The sequence below is a fragment of the Saccopteryx bilineata genome, chromosome 5, assembly GCF_036850765.1.
Source record: "Saccopteryx bilineata isolate mSacBil1 chromosome 5, mSacBil1_pri_phased_curated, whole genome shotgun sequence".
Lineage (NCBI taxonomy): Eukaryota > Metazoa > Chordata > Mammalia > Chiroptera > Emballonuridae > Saccopteryx > Saccopteryx bilineata.
In genome coordinates this window covers 186821306-186839154 of record NC_089494.1, presented here as the reverse complement: position 1 = coordinate 186839154, position 17849 = coordinate 186821306, and the positions used below count along the sequence as shown (strand labels likewise).

The window sequence follows — 17849 nt, the reverse complement described above, 5'->3', positions numbered from 1 at the left end:
GGCTTACAACTAAAGACATTTAGTTTTCTTATTTCTGGGTCTGCACGTGGGCTGTGGCTGTGTTGGGCTATGCCATATTGGGTGCCCTTGGCTTCAGGCTGCTGCTTGAGGTCAGGCCTGCTCCACATGTTTCTTCATTCTTCTTGGATCAACAGATAGCAAGGGATATATTCTTTCTCTTAGGTAGGGAGCAAACTTTTAAAACTTCTGTTTGTGTCATGTCCTCTAAAATTCCATTTATCAAATCAAGGGTCAGAGTCAAGCTCAAAGTCAAAGGGGCTGTGGCTATAGTGGGCCCTGAAGAGTTGAGAACCTACTGGAGTAGGACTGAGCCCTGAGGCATTTAATGCTCGGGTAAAGGAAGCTCTCCGCAGGAGACTCAGAATTATCAGTGGAGCAGCGAGAATAGTGTCACTGAAGTTTACAGGATGCTGTGAGAGGTCAAATAGGGTAAGAACTAAAGTACAGCAATCACATTATTGACCTCAATAACAGAAGTTTAGAAATGTTTAATGTGGAAGTAGAGATGGAAGCTAGATGGGAACGGATTGTGAATTATATGGTTTCAACCTTTGATTCATGGTAGACAAGAAAAAGAAAGCAAACTACAACAACAACAACAAAGAAAATAGCAACAGTAACAAGGAACCCTTAAAATAAAAGTAGATATACCATGACAGTCAACATGAATCAGTTAACTTGTAGAAGTGGACAGAAAACTAGTATCTATTGAGCTATTGGAATATTTATAAACACTGGCATGCTTACTTTCACCTATCTTTAAACATAGCATTCCCATGAAAAATTTAACATTATCTGTATTTTTCAGGTAAGAAATCTGAAGCTCTGAGGGATTAAGTAATTTTCCTAGGTCACTGTTCATGCTGGTATGATGAAAAAAACTGTGGCCTAGATTCCAAAGTCCTGAATCCTTGACCAGCAGCCAACCCTTGACACTGGCTTTCAAATAAGCGAATATTACCTCTTGAGTAAAATGCACATCCATTTTGCTAATTGTTGTAATTTGCTAATTGATGTATTGACTCCATTTGAGTCTCCCATACACTGAGATCAATTGTGGATGAATCACAGGGGCTACTTCTGTTCCTGTGCCCTAAGACCTAGAACAAATCCAGGCCTTTCTTCCTCTGTTTCTGTAAGCCCAGGCTCTGCTCTTTGACCTTCAGATTGGTACTTCTCAAGCTATCTCTTTCAACAGAGATTACCCCACACAGTTGTACACAGATACTTTTCTAAAATACAATGAAAATGAATTATTGATTAAAAAAATAAATTTAAAAATACTTACTACAAATTACATGCTCTGTTTTTTCCTGTTTTCTATTATTTGGATTCTACAGAGCTAAATGTATTGTGTGAACAGTAGCCTGACCTGTGGTGGCACATTGGATAAAGCATCAACCTCAAACACTGAGGTCTGTAGTTTGAAACCCCAGGCTTACCGGGTCAAAGCACATATGGGAATCGATGCTTCCTGCTCCTCCCCCCATCTCTCTCTCTCTCTCTCTCTCTCTCTCTCTTCCTCTCCTCTTTTTTTAAAAATAGATAAAATCTAAAAGAATTTTTTTAAATGTATTGTGTCGATGTAAGAAATTTCCAAATCTGTAAGAATTTTGTATGAGTTTATATGAGCCAAACTGTCAACAGCTGGCAGAAAGCAAAGTCTCAACGGATTGAGAAAAGGCTCTGGAAAATGGTGGTTTCACCACTTATTTATTTCAGAATCAAAGGGGGAAGACATAAGGAAGTTACATGAAATTGATTGGTGATAGATTAGGGAGCCAGGAGAAAGCAAAGGGGGGGGGGTAAAATGTATATACTTAAACTTCTTTTTCACAGGCAGGAATAAGATAGTTAACAGCAATTAACATGGTAAGAATAACAATGAAGGGGTTTGTTGGTTCCTGCTCTGATGGGATGCCTGCCCTGCGGGAAGCAGTAAAAGATGGCCTGCATGTTATCTGTTCAATATTGCAGTTGCAAAGACTACAGACAGGCTAGATCAGTGGTTCTCAAAGTGTGCGCCGCGGCACACTGGTGTGCCCTAGAAGATTTCCAGGTGCACCCTATGGTATTCCAGAGAAATATGTGCCTGTTGGGGACCAAAAAACTAACAAGGTTTTTGGAGTTTAGATTTTTGGAGGACAGAGGTGTGGGGAATTGGCTGTAAACTGACAGTCTGCCCAACCCTCCACCTCACTTGCCTAATTAGGTTGCAAAAGGCTATTAAGATGTGGTGCTGGATTGTTTACACTACCCCCATGTTCCCTGGAAAGACTGGAGGCAAGTTTCTTCTATCTTTGGTTTGGTATAAAATTAAGATAATATGTATGGTGGGGGTTTTTTGCACTCAATACAATTAAGAGTAAAAAGAGAGGAATTCTTCAAAGTATTGATGAGAAAATGAGAGTTTACCTTTCAAATATATGCCCAAACATTGAAGAAATTGCTAGGACACATCAGGCTCATGTTTCTCATAAACACAGGAATAAAAAACAGTAACACATTTGTGTACACCTGCTGAATTTATTAAATCTTACTAAGAATGTATCTATATGTATAAAAAGATAACATTTTTGTCATTTTTAAAATTTTTTAACCCCTCTTTTTTACGAATTCTAAAAAGCATAACAAAAAATGTAATATAAAATGTTTTTTAATGTTAGAATAAATTTAATTTTGTTGTATTTATTTTGTTTAGTTACCATAAAAGCATGCTTGGACTTTATATTTTTTCTTTAATATTTGATTTAATTATTATAACATATTTCTCAGAAATTTGTATATAGTGTGCCTACAATTACTTGTAGGATTTTAAATGCACCCCTTTGTCAGAGAAAAATACCTCCCTAAGGGCATGACTACGCACCATGAACTGCTTTAGCTAGAAACAGCTTCAGACCATCCTCCGTGGTTACTTTAGGTCTCTGAGTTTGCAAGGCCACCATGCAGGTTTTCCCTGAGCTTGTCAGGTTCACCATGTAGCACCTTTTTTAGTCCACAATTGCTATACAAATTTCAGTTTCTGTATTAACCTTCTCAGACTAGTAACAAGCTGTTTGCTGACCTGCAAGGAAATACCTGTTGAGTAATACTGCCTGTCGTGCATTTTTAGATACAACATTTCTCAAGATGGGTGTGCTTGCTTGAGAATTAGATAAGGGCTGGTCTAAACTCTCTAGCCCGCAGCCTTGCACCAGGCAGATTTTAGTTAATCTGGTGTCTAGGTAGATCTCATGGTCATTACCACTCCCACTTTCCTGGAGAGAACAATCCAAAAAGTGGCCCAAATCAAGAGTGCATCAGACTTAAAAGAGATTCTGGAATCCCACATGGTAATTCAGAGAACATGTGCGAAGTTTAGAGTTTGTTGTGTTTTTTTTTTTATAACTCTGCCTGAGTGCCATCAATCACTTTACCAGCCAGCACCAAGGCCAAAGTCATTGTTGGCCTTGTTTCCTATCAGGTGCAGATGTGCAGCTTCTAAAAATCCCTGCCATTTCCGTTGCCTGATGGCATGCGTGTTAGAGGATGTGGTGCAAATATGTCATGCATTAGAGCGCTTTTTAGCATACGAAAGTCAGAGTAAGCAGTGAAACCATTGTCCCATCTCCCTCGAGATAATATGTCTTTGAAATACCTTTCCAGGTGTTATTTTGCATTGTTCATCTTTCCCACTCTGTTTCCACGTTCTACTCCTGGACCCGAGGCTATCACTGCAGGGCCTGGGAAGCTGCAGATTCTCTTGAAATCATTCTGTTTAACATGATTTTCACCATGCTTATATTCTGTCCTATTTTCCCATCCTACCAAGTGTAATCTCAGCTTTGTTTATCTTTTTCTTTGTATCATCTGGCCCTACTTCACATAGTTTTAAAAGTTTTACTTGATTTGGTCTGTAATAGTTATTTTTTATCTCTATGGCATCACCTCTCTTAGATTTTTCCACTCTCTCCCACTAGTTTATTAATTTCTAAAAATTATTTTTTATACTGTTACAGAGATAGTTTTAAATACTTCCTTATTTATCTTACTGAGATCTGACCAAGAATACTCCTGCGTGGGCAGTTTTCCAAAGTTACAGGTGTAATAAATCATATCAGATGTTGGCACAAAGGATATGTAAACGACACCAGGCTGCCTATATAATCCAATCAGCCTCCAACTGGACTTTGAAGAGTCACTGTTGAGTAAACAAATACTTTTTTTTAGGTTTGCTCACTTGTAAGGGGCAGCACCATATGTGTATGGTCTATGAGAGGCTGCAGTGCAGGGGTCCCCAAACTACGGGCCCAGCAGGCCGCATGCGGCCCCTTGAGGCCATTTATCCGGCCCCCGCTGCACTTCCGGAAGGGGCATCTCTTTCATTGGTGGTCAGTGAGAGGAGCACATTGAGCATCTCATTAGCCAAAAGCAGGCCTATAGTTCCCATTGAAATACTGGTCAGTTTCTTGATTTAAATTTACTTGTTCTTCATTTTAATTATTGTATTTGTTCCCGTTTTCTTTTCTTACTTTAAAATAAGATATGTGCAGTGTGCATAGGGATTTGTTCATAGTATTTTTTATAGTCCGGCCCTCCAATGGTCTGAGGGACAGTGAACTGGCCCCCTGTGTAAAAAGTTTGGGGACCCCTGCTGCAGTGCTTGCCCTCAGGGCGGCAGGTTGCAAATTGTGAATTGCCTTCCTGATTGGGAGGGGCGATTGTTTGCTATGGTTGCTGGAAAAGCCCCCCCCCCCCCCCAGCCTGTTCTGCGGAAGAGTGCAGAGAGAGAGGAAGCCTTGCTCAGGCTTGTGAGGGCCTAGGAGTCCCAAAGAGTCTGGAGAATGAGTCGGGCTTTGGAAGCCCTGACTGAGAGGGAAGCCGTCTTCCCTGCCTGTTTGCTCATCCGCCAGTACGAGACTTGAATAAAGGGAATGGCCCACCATTTTCTGGCCCCACAGTTCCTTTACCCCCAGCCCGAATCCAATGGGAACCTGAACCTGCATGGTGAGGGCTGCTGGTCATATAGTCACAAAGGCTGGAAGGAGAAGCTTAGGGACTGTGAGTCTTTCTACAAAGTTTCTGTTAACCCAGGGCTTCTAAACCTCTTGCTGAATATGGTGGTATATGAGTTTTTAGACAGGTGCTCCTGACCCAGGGTCTCAGAGTGTTTAAAGTGTACACTGTTCTCATTTGTTCATACACCTTTCATTGCATCTAGTTTATCCCACTGTTGCCTAGGCCATCTGAACATTGAGCTTTAAGATCTCTTCTTTTTCTTCAGTAAAAGATATCGAATTTAAACCAACACAGTTATAAGACTTGTGGGTCCTGCATCAGAACTTACAATTTGGATGGGAGAGGCTATGATTTCAAATTTCCTTATGAAGTTTTTACAAGGAATAACTCTCCTTTTATGCTCCTCACTAGTCATAAATGAGTATGTTAAATGGGCCCATTTGTTGTTGGACTTAATAGAAAAGGAATCAGGTAGAGCTCTTTAAAATCATACATAAAAAACCATTGGAGATTTTTGAGCAGAGAAGAACAATGCAAGATTTATCAGGCAGAATGGCTAGAATTCAGAACGGGAGAGGGAAGCCCCCTCCCCCCTTCTCAGAAGGCTCTCAGAGCAGTCTGGGTGACAGGTACTGAACAAACCTGCACAGGGTGGTAAGAGTGAGAATATACAAAAGCCCTATTAATATAAAAATTGAGACAAATTCAAAATATCTCGTACCTCCCCAGGGGCAGGGGGCTAGTGAACAGAATACTAGATCACTTGGTATAGCTGCCAGAGAAGGGTGTCTGATGCTCACACATCCTCAAGGATAAAATAGTGAAAAGGTTACCTCTGATATTGAAACTATCATAATGCTATCACTTCACTTCCCCCAGGATTGTGACTCCTCAGAAGAAAAGCCAGAGAAGAGGATCAGTAGTAGCCTTATATTTTTATCCTCTTTTTCTCCACCACTGTGGGAATCCACCCACAGAAGATGATAAGGAAAAAACAATAACAAAACAAAAAAATGATTCTATTACTTTAAGTCATTACTGTTCCCCAACCTTCTTCTCTTTTCCCTCCCCCCTTCACTAGAAAACACTTGACCAGCTTGTGATTTTTATCCGTGTCACGTGAAGTTAAGTTACTTTGTCTCTGCTGGCATCCGTGGTGCTATTCACAAACTAGGAAGTCTCCAGAGCACAGGCTCCAGCGCTCTCCCCTGGCATTCTTGGCTGCTCACTCAGCGTCACTCACAGCGCTTGCGATGAATGTTTGTGAAATGTACTGTTGAAAGCTCTAAGCAGCTTTAAGCTGCTTTAGTCAGCCGCCTAACTTCTACATGATTTAAATGGTAACTCTAAAAGTGCATGTATCTTTGAGTTTACCTAGGACAGAAAACTTTGAAAACTTTCTTTATTCTCTTGAATGTGAAATAGATACTTGAGAAGACAATGTTTTCAGGGGCCTATTTTCAAATTATCAAAAACCCAGCAGTCTTTTCAGATCTATTCTGATTGAAACTTAAAAAGAAATATGAAAAAGTTAAGACTTCTAGTATCTCTGACATACTGAAAAACATATTGGACTACATATTGATCAGTCAAGAGAAATATTAATCCTTGTGGACACATGCATTGGAGAATATCTCCATGTCTCTAATTTTTGTCAAGAGCAAAATTTTAAACCATTCGTAATTAAAAAACAATTTAAAGTAATTTAATAATTTTTAATTTTTAAAATGCTTTTAAACTTACTATCACACTGAATGACAGTAAACTTTTTAATTCATACTTAAAAATTATTTTATAATTAGATTTATCTTTATAAAGATCTAATCTTATTAGAGGAAAAGTTCTATCATAGCTTCTTTTCCACTGTGCTGGTGATGTTTCTGAACAGCCCTCGGGTTCCCAATACAGGAACATGAGCTCTTAGTGAAAGAATAGAGTTAAAAGGGATGGAGGTGAGGGTAAACCTTATGAACACTATAGTCAGTAAAATAAAACAGTGACCAGAGTACCTTCAATAAGGATGTTGTCAGTACAATTTTGGACATTTTATGAAATGATTTCCTACCATTTATTAGTAAAAACTAATAAATGATTTTGATCCAAAAGGCTGTTTATAAATGCATTTGACTGTAAATGAGAAGATCCCAAACTTGCAGGTCCTGTTCACACACACACCCACCTGAAAGAGTATCACTTAGTCACTCAAAACTTGAAGCCAGAAGTACCCCTTTCTTTCTTACTGTGTTCACTTGGGCACGCCAGAAATCTCCTGTGGCAGCTATTTGCCTGATGATCTTTCTAGATGCTCCAGACACTCATTGGCTTTTGCACTATTGGGCAGAACCAGGGAGCTTGAATCTGTAGCACCCTCTCAGGGTTGTAACAAAAGTTTTACTGTCACTACTTTGACCTCACGGGACTTTCAGATTTTCTAATGTTTTGCCTTTTCATGCATTAACTTATGTGAAGAGGCATTTCGTCATTGGTGGCCAATCATGTAGGTATGCAACTTCTTGTTCCATTCTTGTCAATTACTTTTCTTTGCTTATAAGAGGCAGCATTTTTGAAGTGTTATATCAGTTGTCTTTTTGTAAAATTCATAATCCCTACTGGAATCAAATGATTGATCCTACATTCCTGTATACACATTACCATTTTCACTTTTGTCTAAATGATTTCTGCTTTTGTTTCTTTCATGATTCTTCAGATATTCTTATTATCACTTTCAACACCCTGAGAATGATGGGGTAATAATCTATATAATGCATATCAAAACCAAACTTACCGTGACAACAAGACAACAGAGTGTCCAGAGGAGCCATGGTAATGGCAGCCTTCTTTGCCATTCGAAGGCCGTCTTTCATTGGTGGGCGGTGTGGTTCCGCTCTGCCTCTGGAGCACCGGCTTTGTTTACATTTGTGCTTGCTTGAGGGTTGAAAGTTCTCAAGAAATTCTTAAACTTCTGTAATTTTAGTGCAAGTTTTCAGTTAATGTTCCTTACTAGCTAACAGTTTCAACGAGAAGCTTATAAATTATTTTTTGCTTTGTTGCAGGGAATATGCACTTGAAATGATTCTCTCACCCTGTTGCTTTTACTCAAGTAAATAATTGATTCTTATCTGAATTGATGACGTAAGGGACAGGACTCTTCTCCGGGGTCTCTCTCCCTCTGCATCCTCTCTTTATAATTTTATTTCCACCCTTCTTTGCAGGCAAGGGAGTATATTTTTAAAGATTGAAATTACTCTCCCTGAAGTTTCTTTATATTTTCTAGGACATTGAAATGATAACTTACTAACAGCTTTATCAGGTTTTTCTAGTCTCATTCTTGATTCTTGTAAATTGCTTCAAAGTACATTTCCATACTCAGATTTTGAGCAGGGGGAAGTTATGATTAAGGAGAAATCAGTTTTTTATTTTTTGGATTTTATACATTAAATCAACTTTTCTAGCCTCTATGGATTCCTAATGTCAGAAAATAAAGATGACTTTGTTTCTAATAATTCCTGAATTTTATTTATTTATTTTAAATTTTATTTTGATTTATTTTTTCTAATTGCATATTTTTAAACTTTACATTTTTTATTGATTTTAATTTATTGTGTTTACATAGATTCTAGTGTTGCCCTGAATGCATTCCCCCCTCCCCTGTATTCCCCTCAACATCTCCCTTGCCCCCCTCCCTACAGCACCCTCCCCCCTTTCCTTCAGGATTATCCCCTCCTATCATCCCCTTTCCCTCTGTCCTCTTTTTCTCTGGTCCCTTTGATCCCTCCTCTGTCTCAGTACCGTTCCTCAGTTCACATTGTTCATTGGATTCCTCAAATAAGTGTCCTGAATTTTATTTTTGATGGGAATGTAAGTTACACATATAGTTTAAAAGTGTAGGAAAGGAATAAAAAAACCCCATATGGGTATTGTTTGCTTATATTGTTTAAAGTAAATTCCTAAGGGACAGCTTTTTTATTTATTGCCTTCAGTGTTTACATGCTTTCATAACAATCTTAGTATATTGGCTAAGAACCGCAAGGAATTCAGAGCATGGGCTGTTCTGAGATAGTCTTTCTTCCACAGCTGTATTCATGCGTTTGACCTTAGTCTAACAAAAAGATTTATCATCGGCCCTACCCAGCCATTCAGTGGTATATTTGAACTTGGCTATGCTAGTTCTTATAAACTGAGGTGTTTTGGATCACTTGAGGCTTATAAACCAACTAAACAATTCTAAGGGTGTTGATGATAACTGAAGGGCTAAGGTATGGCAGAATGCTGCTCCACTGACCCAGACAGACCCGCCCAGAAAGACCGTGCTTAGTGCTTTCCTCCCTTTTTAGACCTGCCATTATCATATCTGTCTTGGATACTGAGCATGCATGTATATGAGGAAAAGATGGAAATGTAGTTTAGTCCTTTATTTCTTCGCACATGCAGTAGGGTCGTATGAATTACATGGAGGGGGAGGGTCTGCTTGCTTTCATCATTCAAACTCGTAAGGACAGTGCTGTTTGTTTATAAATAGTTCTATGCATAGTAGTTGTTTTTCATTTTTAGTCCCGGGAGAGGATAATGGGAAAATGTGTGGGATAAAAACAGGAGGTTCTTGACTCAAGGCCTGATTCTATAAATGTTTACTTATTAGACTCTCATAACTTTAATTTCCTTATCCATAAAATAGAAATAATATTACTTCTCATTGTTGTTGAGAGGATTAAATGTGATAGAATAAGTAAAAATACTTTGTAATCTGAAAACCAAGACAAATTAAAATTATAGTTTTTTACCTTCTAGGGCAGCAATTTTCAACCAGTGTGCTGCAAGAATTTTTAAATCATGCAGTACCTGACTATTTAGTCTGGGGCACTGACTTCTTTTTCCTTAGACTGTCAAATTTAAAAATGACAACAGCCAACACAAAAATGGCTGTCCGCTGTAAATGAATCAAAATTATACCTATTTTTTTTTTGTTATACTGGCAAAAACAAAATATTTTTTGATGTACTACAGAATTTTAGTAATTAGTTTATATGTGCCATGAGATGAAAAAGTTTGAAAAATGTTGTTCTAGGACCTTGTTAAAACCCCTTCTTTCTGTTATTCATTTTTACCCCACCCCCAACTTAAGTCTGGAAATCTTAAAATGAAACTTGATGTTTTCATATAACAGGCCAGTCCAGAAGTAGAAGAGCCCAAAGGCGGAATCTTAGTCACCTCACTTATGCTGTGCTGATCCCAACTCCTACCCCTCCTTAGTTAGAGTGCTTTAGTAAGGGAGAAGCTTACTTCAGAACCTGCGAGCAAGTAGAACCAGTATAGATGTTTACCCACAATGGTTTAGATCTCTGCTATGCCTCTCTCACTAGCGGTTGAGAAATTACTCAGAGCCTCAGTTTCCTCGTGTAGAAGGTATGAATATTACCACCTTCTTCACAGAGTTGTTTTTCTAGATTTTTAGAAGAGATCCCTGCCAAAGACCAAAATAAGTATTTAGTAATTGTTGTGTATGGTCATTAATGGTATATTTTTTATGGAAATTCTGAAAACTTCTTTCTTGCATGTTTCTGGGCAGAGGAGATATTACCAAATGTTTTATGATAATTAAGTCAACATTCATGAAAGGAAGTTTTGGGATTCTCAACAGATTGTAATTTGTAATGATCATCGAACGTCGCCTTGTTTGTAATAAAACAAATAATGGCCATCTTCATTGGCTTCCCCCTACACACACTCACACTCACACTCTTACCTGCACACACTGTGACTCACACACTCACTTTGCCTGTTTGGTCTTCAGCACAGACGGATACTGTTTCACGATGATAGAAGAAGATGACTCGGGGATGCCTGTGGTCACTTCTGGATGTCTGGGACTCGAAGGCTCAGATTTTCAGTGCCGGGTAAGGAAGAAACTCGATTCCACTTTGTTACCTTTCCTTGGCAAGATATCAGTCACATTTCAAGTAAGATAAAACAAATGTGTGGGTATTTTACTTTTTTGACTAGCCTGTTTTTAGTAATTTGGAAAAAATATTTGAACATTCTCATTGGTCCAGTTCTCCCTTCATTTTGAAATTAAATATTACTTTTATTTGTGCTGTTAACTTCTGGCGTAGTGTCCCGTTAGAATCTTTGTTCTCAAATTCCATTTTAGTGAATTGCGTGAAACCAAGTTTTCTTCCTCTGTTTGTAGTGTGCACAGTGCAGTAGGGATTTTGTTGAAATGCAGACATTGCAGTAAGATCATACCTGATCATTTGAAATCAATGACCTAGCAGAAAACAATATTTTCAAACTATTTAAGAATTTTAAGTGAGTTATCTAAATATTGATTTATTAAGTTTTAGAAGATGTGCCTATGAAATTTCAAGAACAGGCACTAAATAGTATTCTGGGTTCAATTTTAGGACACTCCCATTCCTCATCAAAGAAGATCCATCGAGTGCTGCACGGAACGGAATGAATGTAATAAAGATCTGCACCCCACTCTGCCTCCGCTGAAAAACCACGGTGAGGGGAACAAGGCTCCTAGGCTGGAAAAGTTTGGGGGATAAAGGAACTAAAAACATGAATTTCCTCTCTTTTCTAAATGAATCTATCTGTACCATCTTCCACTGCTGGGGCAAAGATGACATAAAGGCAAGATGACATAAAGAAACTCATTCAAAGACGTGCAAATAGTTCTTGGGAAAGTGGTCTTACAGGGCTTCACTCCAGGGAATCTTACTTCTTAATCTCCCCTCACTTCCTCTTAGAAAACAAGGGTTTCTAGAGCCTCTAGTCTAGTGTGTTTCAGGAGGGTGGGGGAGGGAGACAGTGTTTCATGCTCTCCCCTAAATATCACTCAGAGGTTGTACTTCATTCCAAACTACTGTTTGTTTATATTTATTTTAAAAATAAGGACCCTATAAAGGACTAAGTCAGATTATTTGCTGATGGAATTTCCTCGTATTTATGCTAGAGTAATTACTTTTTAGTCAAAGCGTATATCATATATTGGTAGAATGGAGAAATTTACAACATTAAATTTCAAGATTTATGCATTTAAGTGTTGCACGTTAAAAGACAAGTGAGCACCCCAAAGACTTCTTGTTAAAAATAGCTCCCGTATTTCTCTTTTCTCCTTTTTCTCACTGCAAAATTAGTGATTTGTAATTGTCACAGAACTCTAAGCCCTAAGTCTTAGATAAGTGGTTTAAAGTGATTCTTCATGACTGATTTTATTTCTTAAAAAGAGAAAAATTTTCCAATGAAATATAATGACATGTTGTGGTTTTGAGGATAACAGTTTATGACTCTTGTTTTGCCTAGAAAGCTTTATAAGACTGATTCATAGTAATTCACAGCAAAATTCAGTCAGTTTTTTAAAATTTTGCCAGATAACGTGCTTTGTTGTAAGGATACAGAGGAGATGAAGGAAATTCTTGCTCTTAAGATATGCACAGTAGGATATGAAAGGGAAACATGTAAATAATTATATTCAGTCAGGATATTTCAGCAAGTGAGTTAGTTTATAAAGTGTAGTAAGGCCACAAAAGAGCAAGTGGTTCAGACCGTCTGAGTTGGGAGAATGTCAAAATAGCTTTGAAGAAGTGATACTTGAACAAGACTTTAAGGTTAAACAGGAGTTTGCCAAGTGGATAAGGCAGGAATGAAAAAAAGGCTAACATAGTCAAGCATTATGTGATGTTTACATTAGTTCATCCATTTGAGCCTCACAACAAGCCTATGAAGTACTTAGAATTATTATTCCCATAAAAAGAAGAGGAAAGTGCAGCACAAGGAAGTTAATTAAACTTTCCAAGGGTGCACAGCCTGTGAGTAGCAGTGACTCTAAAAAGAGGTGATAGTAAGTGCAGAGGTTTGGTTTGTAAAATTTGAGAAACATTTGCAAAATACAGACATATGAAACAGCATGGCTGGCTAATTAAGTTGTTTGAAGCCTCACTATTCAAAGTGGACTTTTGGACCAGTAGCATCATGATCACTTGGGGCTCATCAGAAATGCAGTCTTAGGCCCATCCCATACTACTGAATCTAGTTTTAAAACAAGATTCCTCAAGTTATTTATATGCACATTAAAGTTTGAGCAACACTTTTGGTAGAAGAAGATAGCACCTGTATTGTTCACAGAGAAATTCACTGGTGTCAAATTGTAGTCAAGTTCTAAAAGTTTATTTCCAGTTTTTGTAGTTATTTACTTGTAAACCAGTTTCAGAAAGGAGGTAGTCTATGGACATTTTTTTTTATTACTAAGTGAGAGGCAGAGAGGCAGAGGGACAGATTCCCACATGTGCCCCAACTAGGATCCCCCCCCCCCGACAAACCCAGATGTTCTGCCCGTCTGGGGCCACTGCTCTGTTGCTTAGCAGCTGAGCTACTTTAGCGACTAAGGTGAGGCCATGGGGCCAACTTGCTAGAACCAATCCGAGCCATGGCTGTGGGAGGGGAAGAGAGAGAGAGAGAGTATAGGAGGCAAGAAGGGTGGAGAAGCCGGTGGTTACTCTGTGTGCCCTGGCCAAGAATTGAACCTGGGACTTCCACATGCCAAGTCAATGCTCTAGCACTGAGGCAACTGGCCAGGGCCTATGGACATTTTGAGTAGCACTAGTATAGGGGCTTATGTGTTGGGAGTGGGGAAGGGAGGAGGTGAGATATGGCTAGAAATGATAGAAATGCTAGAGTTTTAGAGTCTATTTGTCAAGGTGAAAATGTTTTTCACATGCAAGTGGAAGAGATGTGTCATAGAAGTAACAATGGGGTTTAGAAAAACTCAGACTCTTCCTTCCAGACTCTGAAAGGACTGCAGTACATATGTTGTCTTATAGGGGAGACAGATTCTAGTTACCACCAGGCAGATGAGGGATTATTCTCTGTGGAGGTTGAGGATGTAGGGACTTTAATAATGGAGTAGAGAACTGAATGAAAAGGCTTTGAAAAGAAGGGCAGGGAAGGCAAGTCCTTTGTTCAGGCATTGGGAAGACTATGCAGGTGGATTACACTGAGGACTATACAAAGTGATAGGCTTGGGAGGAGTTTGGTGGCATTAGGGTTTACTGCTTAAACATTGAGGACCCCAGGTCAAGCCTAGGTGTAGTCTCAGCAGATTCTACCTCACACTTTTGGGGCACTCATTTTGGTAAAGTTGTGAGGTCGGTTGGCAATGTGGGAAGGTCACATGAGGAACCAGGCCCAGGAACTTTGGCTGGAACTGCCCACACCCATGCCCACCAAAAAGAAACGGTCCGGAGCCCTTTGAAAAAGAATGACTGTCTGTCAGCCAATGAAATTTTGCCATGTCATACTAACCCAACCACCCTACAGACGCTATAAATTATCCCCCAGGCAGGAAAATCCGCACAACTTCTCTGGCCCATTTTGCAGACCAGAGAACCTTGTCCAGGATGCGGTCTGAATAAAGCTTTTGCTATTCCACACTTGGTGGTTATGCCCTTCTTTCTTCCTCGGCGGGGAATATACCTTACAAAAGTCATTGCAGGCTGTGGTCTGACAGCACTGACATTTTTCACATAGCTAGCCCTTATAGCTGCTGGAGTGTTTTTGTGTGTGTTTCTTTTGCCTCCTGATGTACAATGTTTTTTATAGGAAGTGTACTATATAGCTTTACTGACTATAGTAAAGTGTTGGTCAGAAACATTAGAGATACACCATATTGAATTATGTCTATATATGATATGTTAACCTAAAAATAAAAGGCTAAAGTGAAATGCAACAAGTATTTATTTGAATTCTAAAGAATAGGTAATCAGAAAGTATCGATTCAGGCAGACATCCAAATGGTGTTTCCATTAGAAGGTCAAGGCAAGGGGTATTTATGAGAAAGGGAAAGGAAACAATTACATGAACAGGACTTTTTCTAGGTGCAGATACATTACCAGAGTGATGCTAATTCCAAAGAATGTCTTTAGTTTTTATATCTCCTTTATTGTTCTTTTTGGAAACAGTTATTTGCCGGACAGTCCTGCTTTAGGCCCAGTCCACACGTTATTTTGCCCAATTTAACATTCCAAAGGTCTGAGGAATAAGACGTGAAGCCTGTTCCCCTGGGGTGGCAGCTCCCACTCCATTTTTATTATTCTTCACAATTAATATTGGAGAGATGCCTGTATTTGGTTGATATGAAGCCCAAAATAAAGTACAAGGATGATGATAAAGAGTTATAGAACCATCTTCTTTTATTATTTTTAATGTTTGCTGTTTGTTTTTTTTTATACTCAGAACTATCCCTATCTTGTGGAACGTAGTGTAAACATAGGTCCATATACCATTTACCTACGTATTTAAAACTCATTAACCAGTATAGAAGACTGGTAAATAAAATACATTATATTCATTTAACATATATAATTTCATCATAATAGAGAACAGCATCTTGGCATTTAGCATGCTGGAACTACTGAGACTTACTCTCTCCCGTGTGGGAGTGTAAGTTTTGGGAGGCTCCATTCTAATTTTTTTTCCCTGTGCTTTCAGGGGCTTCTCATGTATGCATATAGATTCCTGTTTTTTGTTGTTCTCAGCCTATGGATATTGTGGCTGTCAGCTAGGAATGCCTGAAGCACTCAGCTGGGCCCGTACTCCCTGTGGCAGCCCCCACAGGCATTGCCCCAACTGGAGCCATTGTTGTAGCTGGACCTGGCCTTATGGTTCTTACTGTGACTGTAAGCAACCACCATGGGGGAACTTTGGGAAAATAAAAGATTTATAATTTTTTTATTTTTTTTTATTTTTCCGAAGCTGGAAACAGGGAGAGACGGTCAGACAGACTCCCACATGCACCTGACCAGGATCCACCCGGCACGCCCACCAGGGGGCGACGCTCTGCCCACCAGGGGGTGATGCTCTGCCCCTCTGGGGCGTCACTCTGTTGCAACCAGAGCCACTCTAGCACCTGGGGCAGAGGCCAAGGAGCCATCCCCAGCGCCCGGGGCCATCTTTGCTCCAGTGGAGCCTCACTGCGGGAGGGGAAGAGAGAGACAGAGAGGAAGGAGAGGGGGAGGGGTGGAGAAGCAGATGGGCGCTTCTTCTCCTGTGTGCCCTGTCCGGGAATCGAACCCGGGACCCCTTGCACGCCAGGCCGACGCTCTACCACTGAGCCAAACAGCCAGGGCTAAAAGATTTATTATTCACAGGCTCTGGAGCCAGGTATAGGTAGGACATGCCTGAGGATGACACAGGTCATGGGTAGACAAAGAGAAAGAAAGCATGAGCAAGTTTGGATCTGGGGCTCTGCTTTTATTGGGTTTGGGGTAGGGAGCCTAGAGCTTTGCCGGCTCATTCTTTATTGGTGAATTTAAAGCATAAGAGTGGAAGTTAGAGTAGGGTACCATTAAGAAAAATCAGGGTGACTCAAGTGGTCAGTTATCTAGATTACCCTGGACCTTCTGAAAGGGAGCTTTGTGGGTGGTGCAGCCTGGTTCTGAATCTAGTTGTTTTACTCATAGCTGGTTCCTACGGCTGGCAACATGCTATTGGATACGAATGTCTTTGAATGGATGCCTTGACAATCCAGAAGTTTACTGTCAGACACTTGCACTCTAACACTCCCACCCTCTGGTTTATACTCCCTTACATGTCTTGTTCCAGACGCCCTTGGCCACCCCCCAGGACCTGGGGTTCACACACCAGCTCCTTGGTCTAACCTCAGGGAGACAGTGTAAAGAAGAGGGCCTCTTCCTGAACACAGACATAAGGCTTTTTAGACAGGAAATTCCAGACTTCTGGGCATAGGTTTAAATGGAGAGTAAAATGAGATAGGTTCTGGGTGGACACATCGTCTGGGTCCTGCAGGTTCATTACTACATGGAAAAGGGCATCGTTAGCCTGACCAGGAAGTGGCACAGTGGATAGAGCATCGGACTGGGACATAAAGGACCCAGGTTCAAAACCCTGAGGTCACTGGCTTGAGCGCAGGCTCATCTGGTTTGAGCGCAGGGTCACTGGCTTAAGCATGGGATCATAGACATGATCCCATGGTCACTGGCTTGAAACCCAAGGTTGCTGGCTTGAGCAAGGGGTCACTCGCTCTGCTCTAGCCCCCCGGTCAAGGCACATATGAGAAAGCAGTCAATGAACAACTAAGATGCCACAACAAAGAATTGATGCTTCTCCTCTCTCTCTTCCTGTCTCTATCTGTCTCTGTCAAAAAAAAAAAAAAAAGACAAAAAGAAAGGGGTATGGTTAGAGTCAGAGCAGGACCCACTAAAACTCTGAGCTCAGGCCAATTTTCCAGCCTGAGGACAATGGCAATTATTATAATAATTGTGATATTTGCTTATGTGACTGGCATGCACATTTACTATGGCTCTTTTCTAAATACTTTACATGTACTACCTCATTTAATCTTCATAACAACCCCAAAAAGAAGGCACTATTATTATTCCTATTTCATAGACATGAAAGCTGAAGAATCCTGATACTAACACTGGGCAAAGTTTACATTGCTAGAATAAGTAGCAGAGATGGAAAATGGGCCAATGATGTCATTTCACTGAGTCTTATATGGAAAGCTCTGAATGACATTCTCTAAAAAGTGCTTTCACCTTTGTGAGTGACAAAATGCTAAGTAAATATTGGCTAGCCGTTTCACACAACACTTGGTAAATAGTCAATGTGATTACTTTCAAAGTAATGTTTGTGAAAAATGGTGCCGTGAGAAGGGCTCCCGATACCTCTCCCCAAAATTTCAACAAGTTCAACAACTAGAGACAGAAAAATGATCCCAGAAGTAACTGAATAAAACAAGGAGCTGGTTCTTTGAAAAGATCAACAAAATTGACAAACCCTTGGCAAGAGGAGAAAAGAGAAAGGAC

General features: G+C 39.9%; 1 protein-coding gene across 3 annotated transcripts in view; it reads left to right on the top strand.

The window, feature by feature from the left end:
* BMPR1B (bone morphogenetic protein receptor type 1B) overlaps positions 1-17849 on the top strand; it is a 422111-nt gene that overhangs the window by 362717 nt on the left and 41545 nt on the right. For all 3 annotated transcript variants that reach the window (XM_066232955.1, XM_066232952.1, XM_066232953.1), the window contains 2 exons: positions 10814-10916; positions 11424-11526. In XM_066232955.1, the coding sequence (XP_066089052.1) occupies positions 10814-10916; positions 11424-11526 (206 nt within the window). The remainder of the gene's footprint in view (positions 1-10813; positions 10917-11423; positions 11527-17849) is intronic.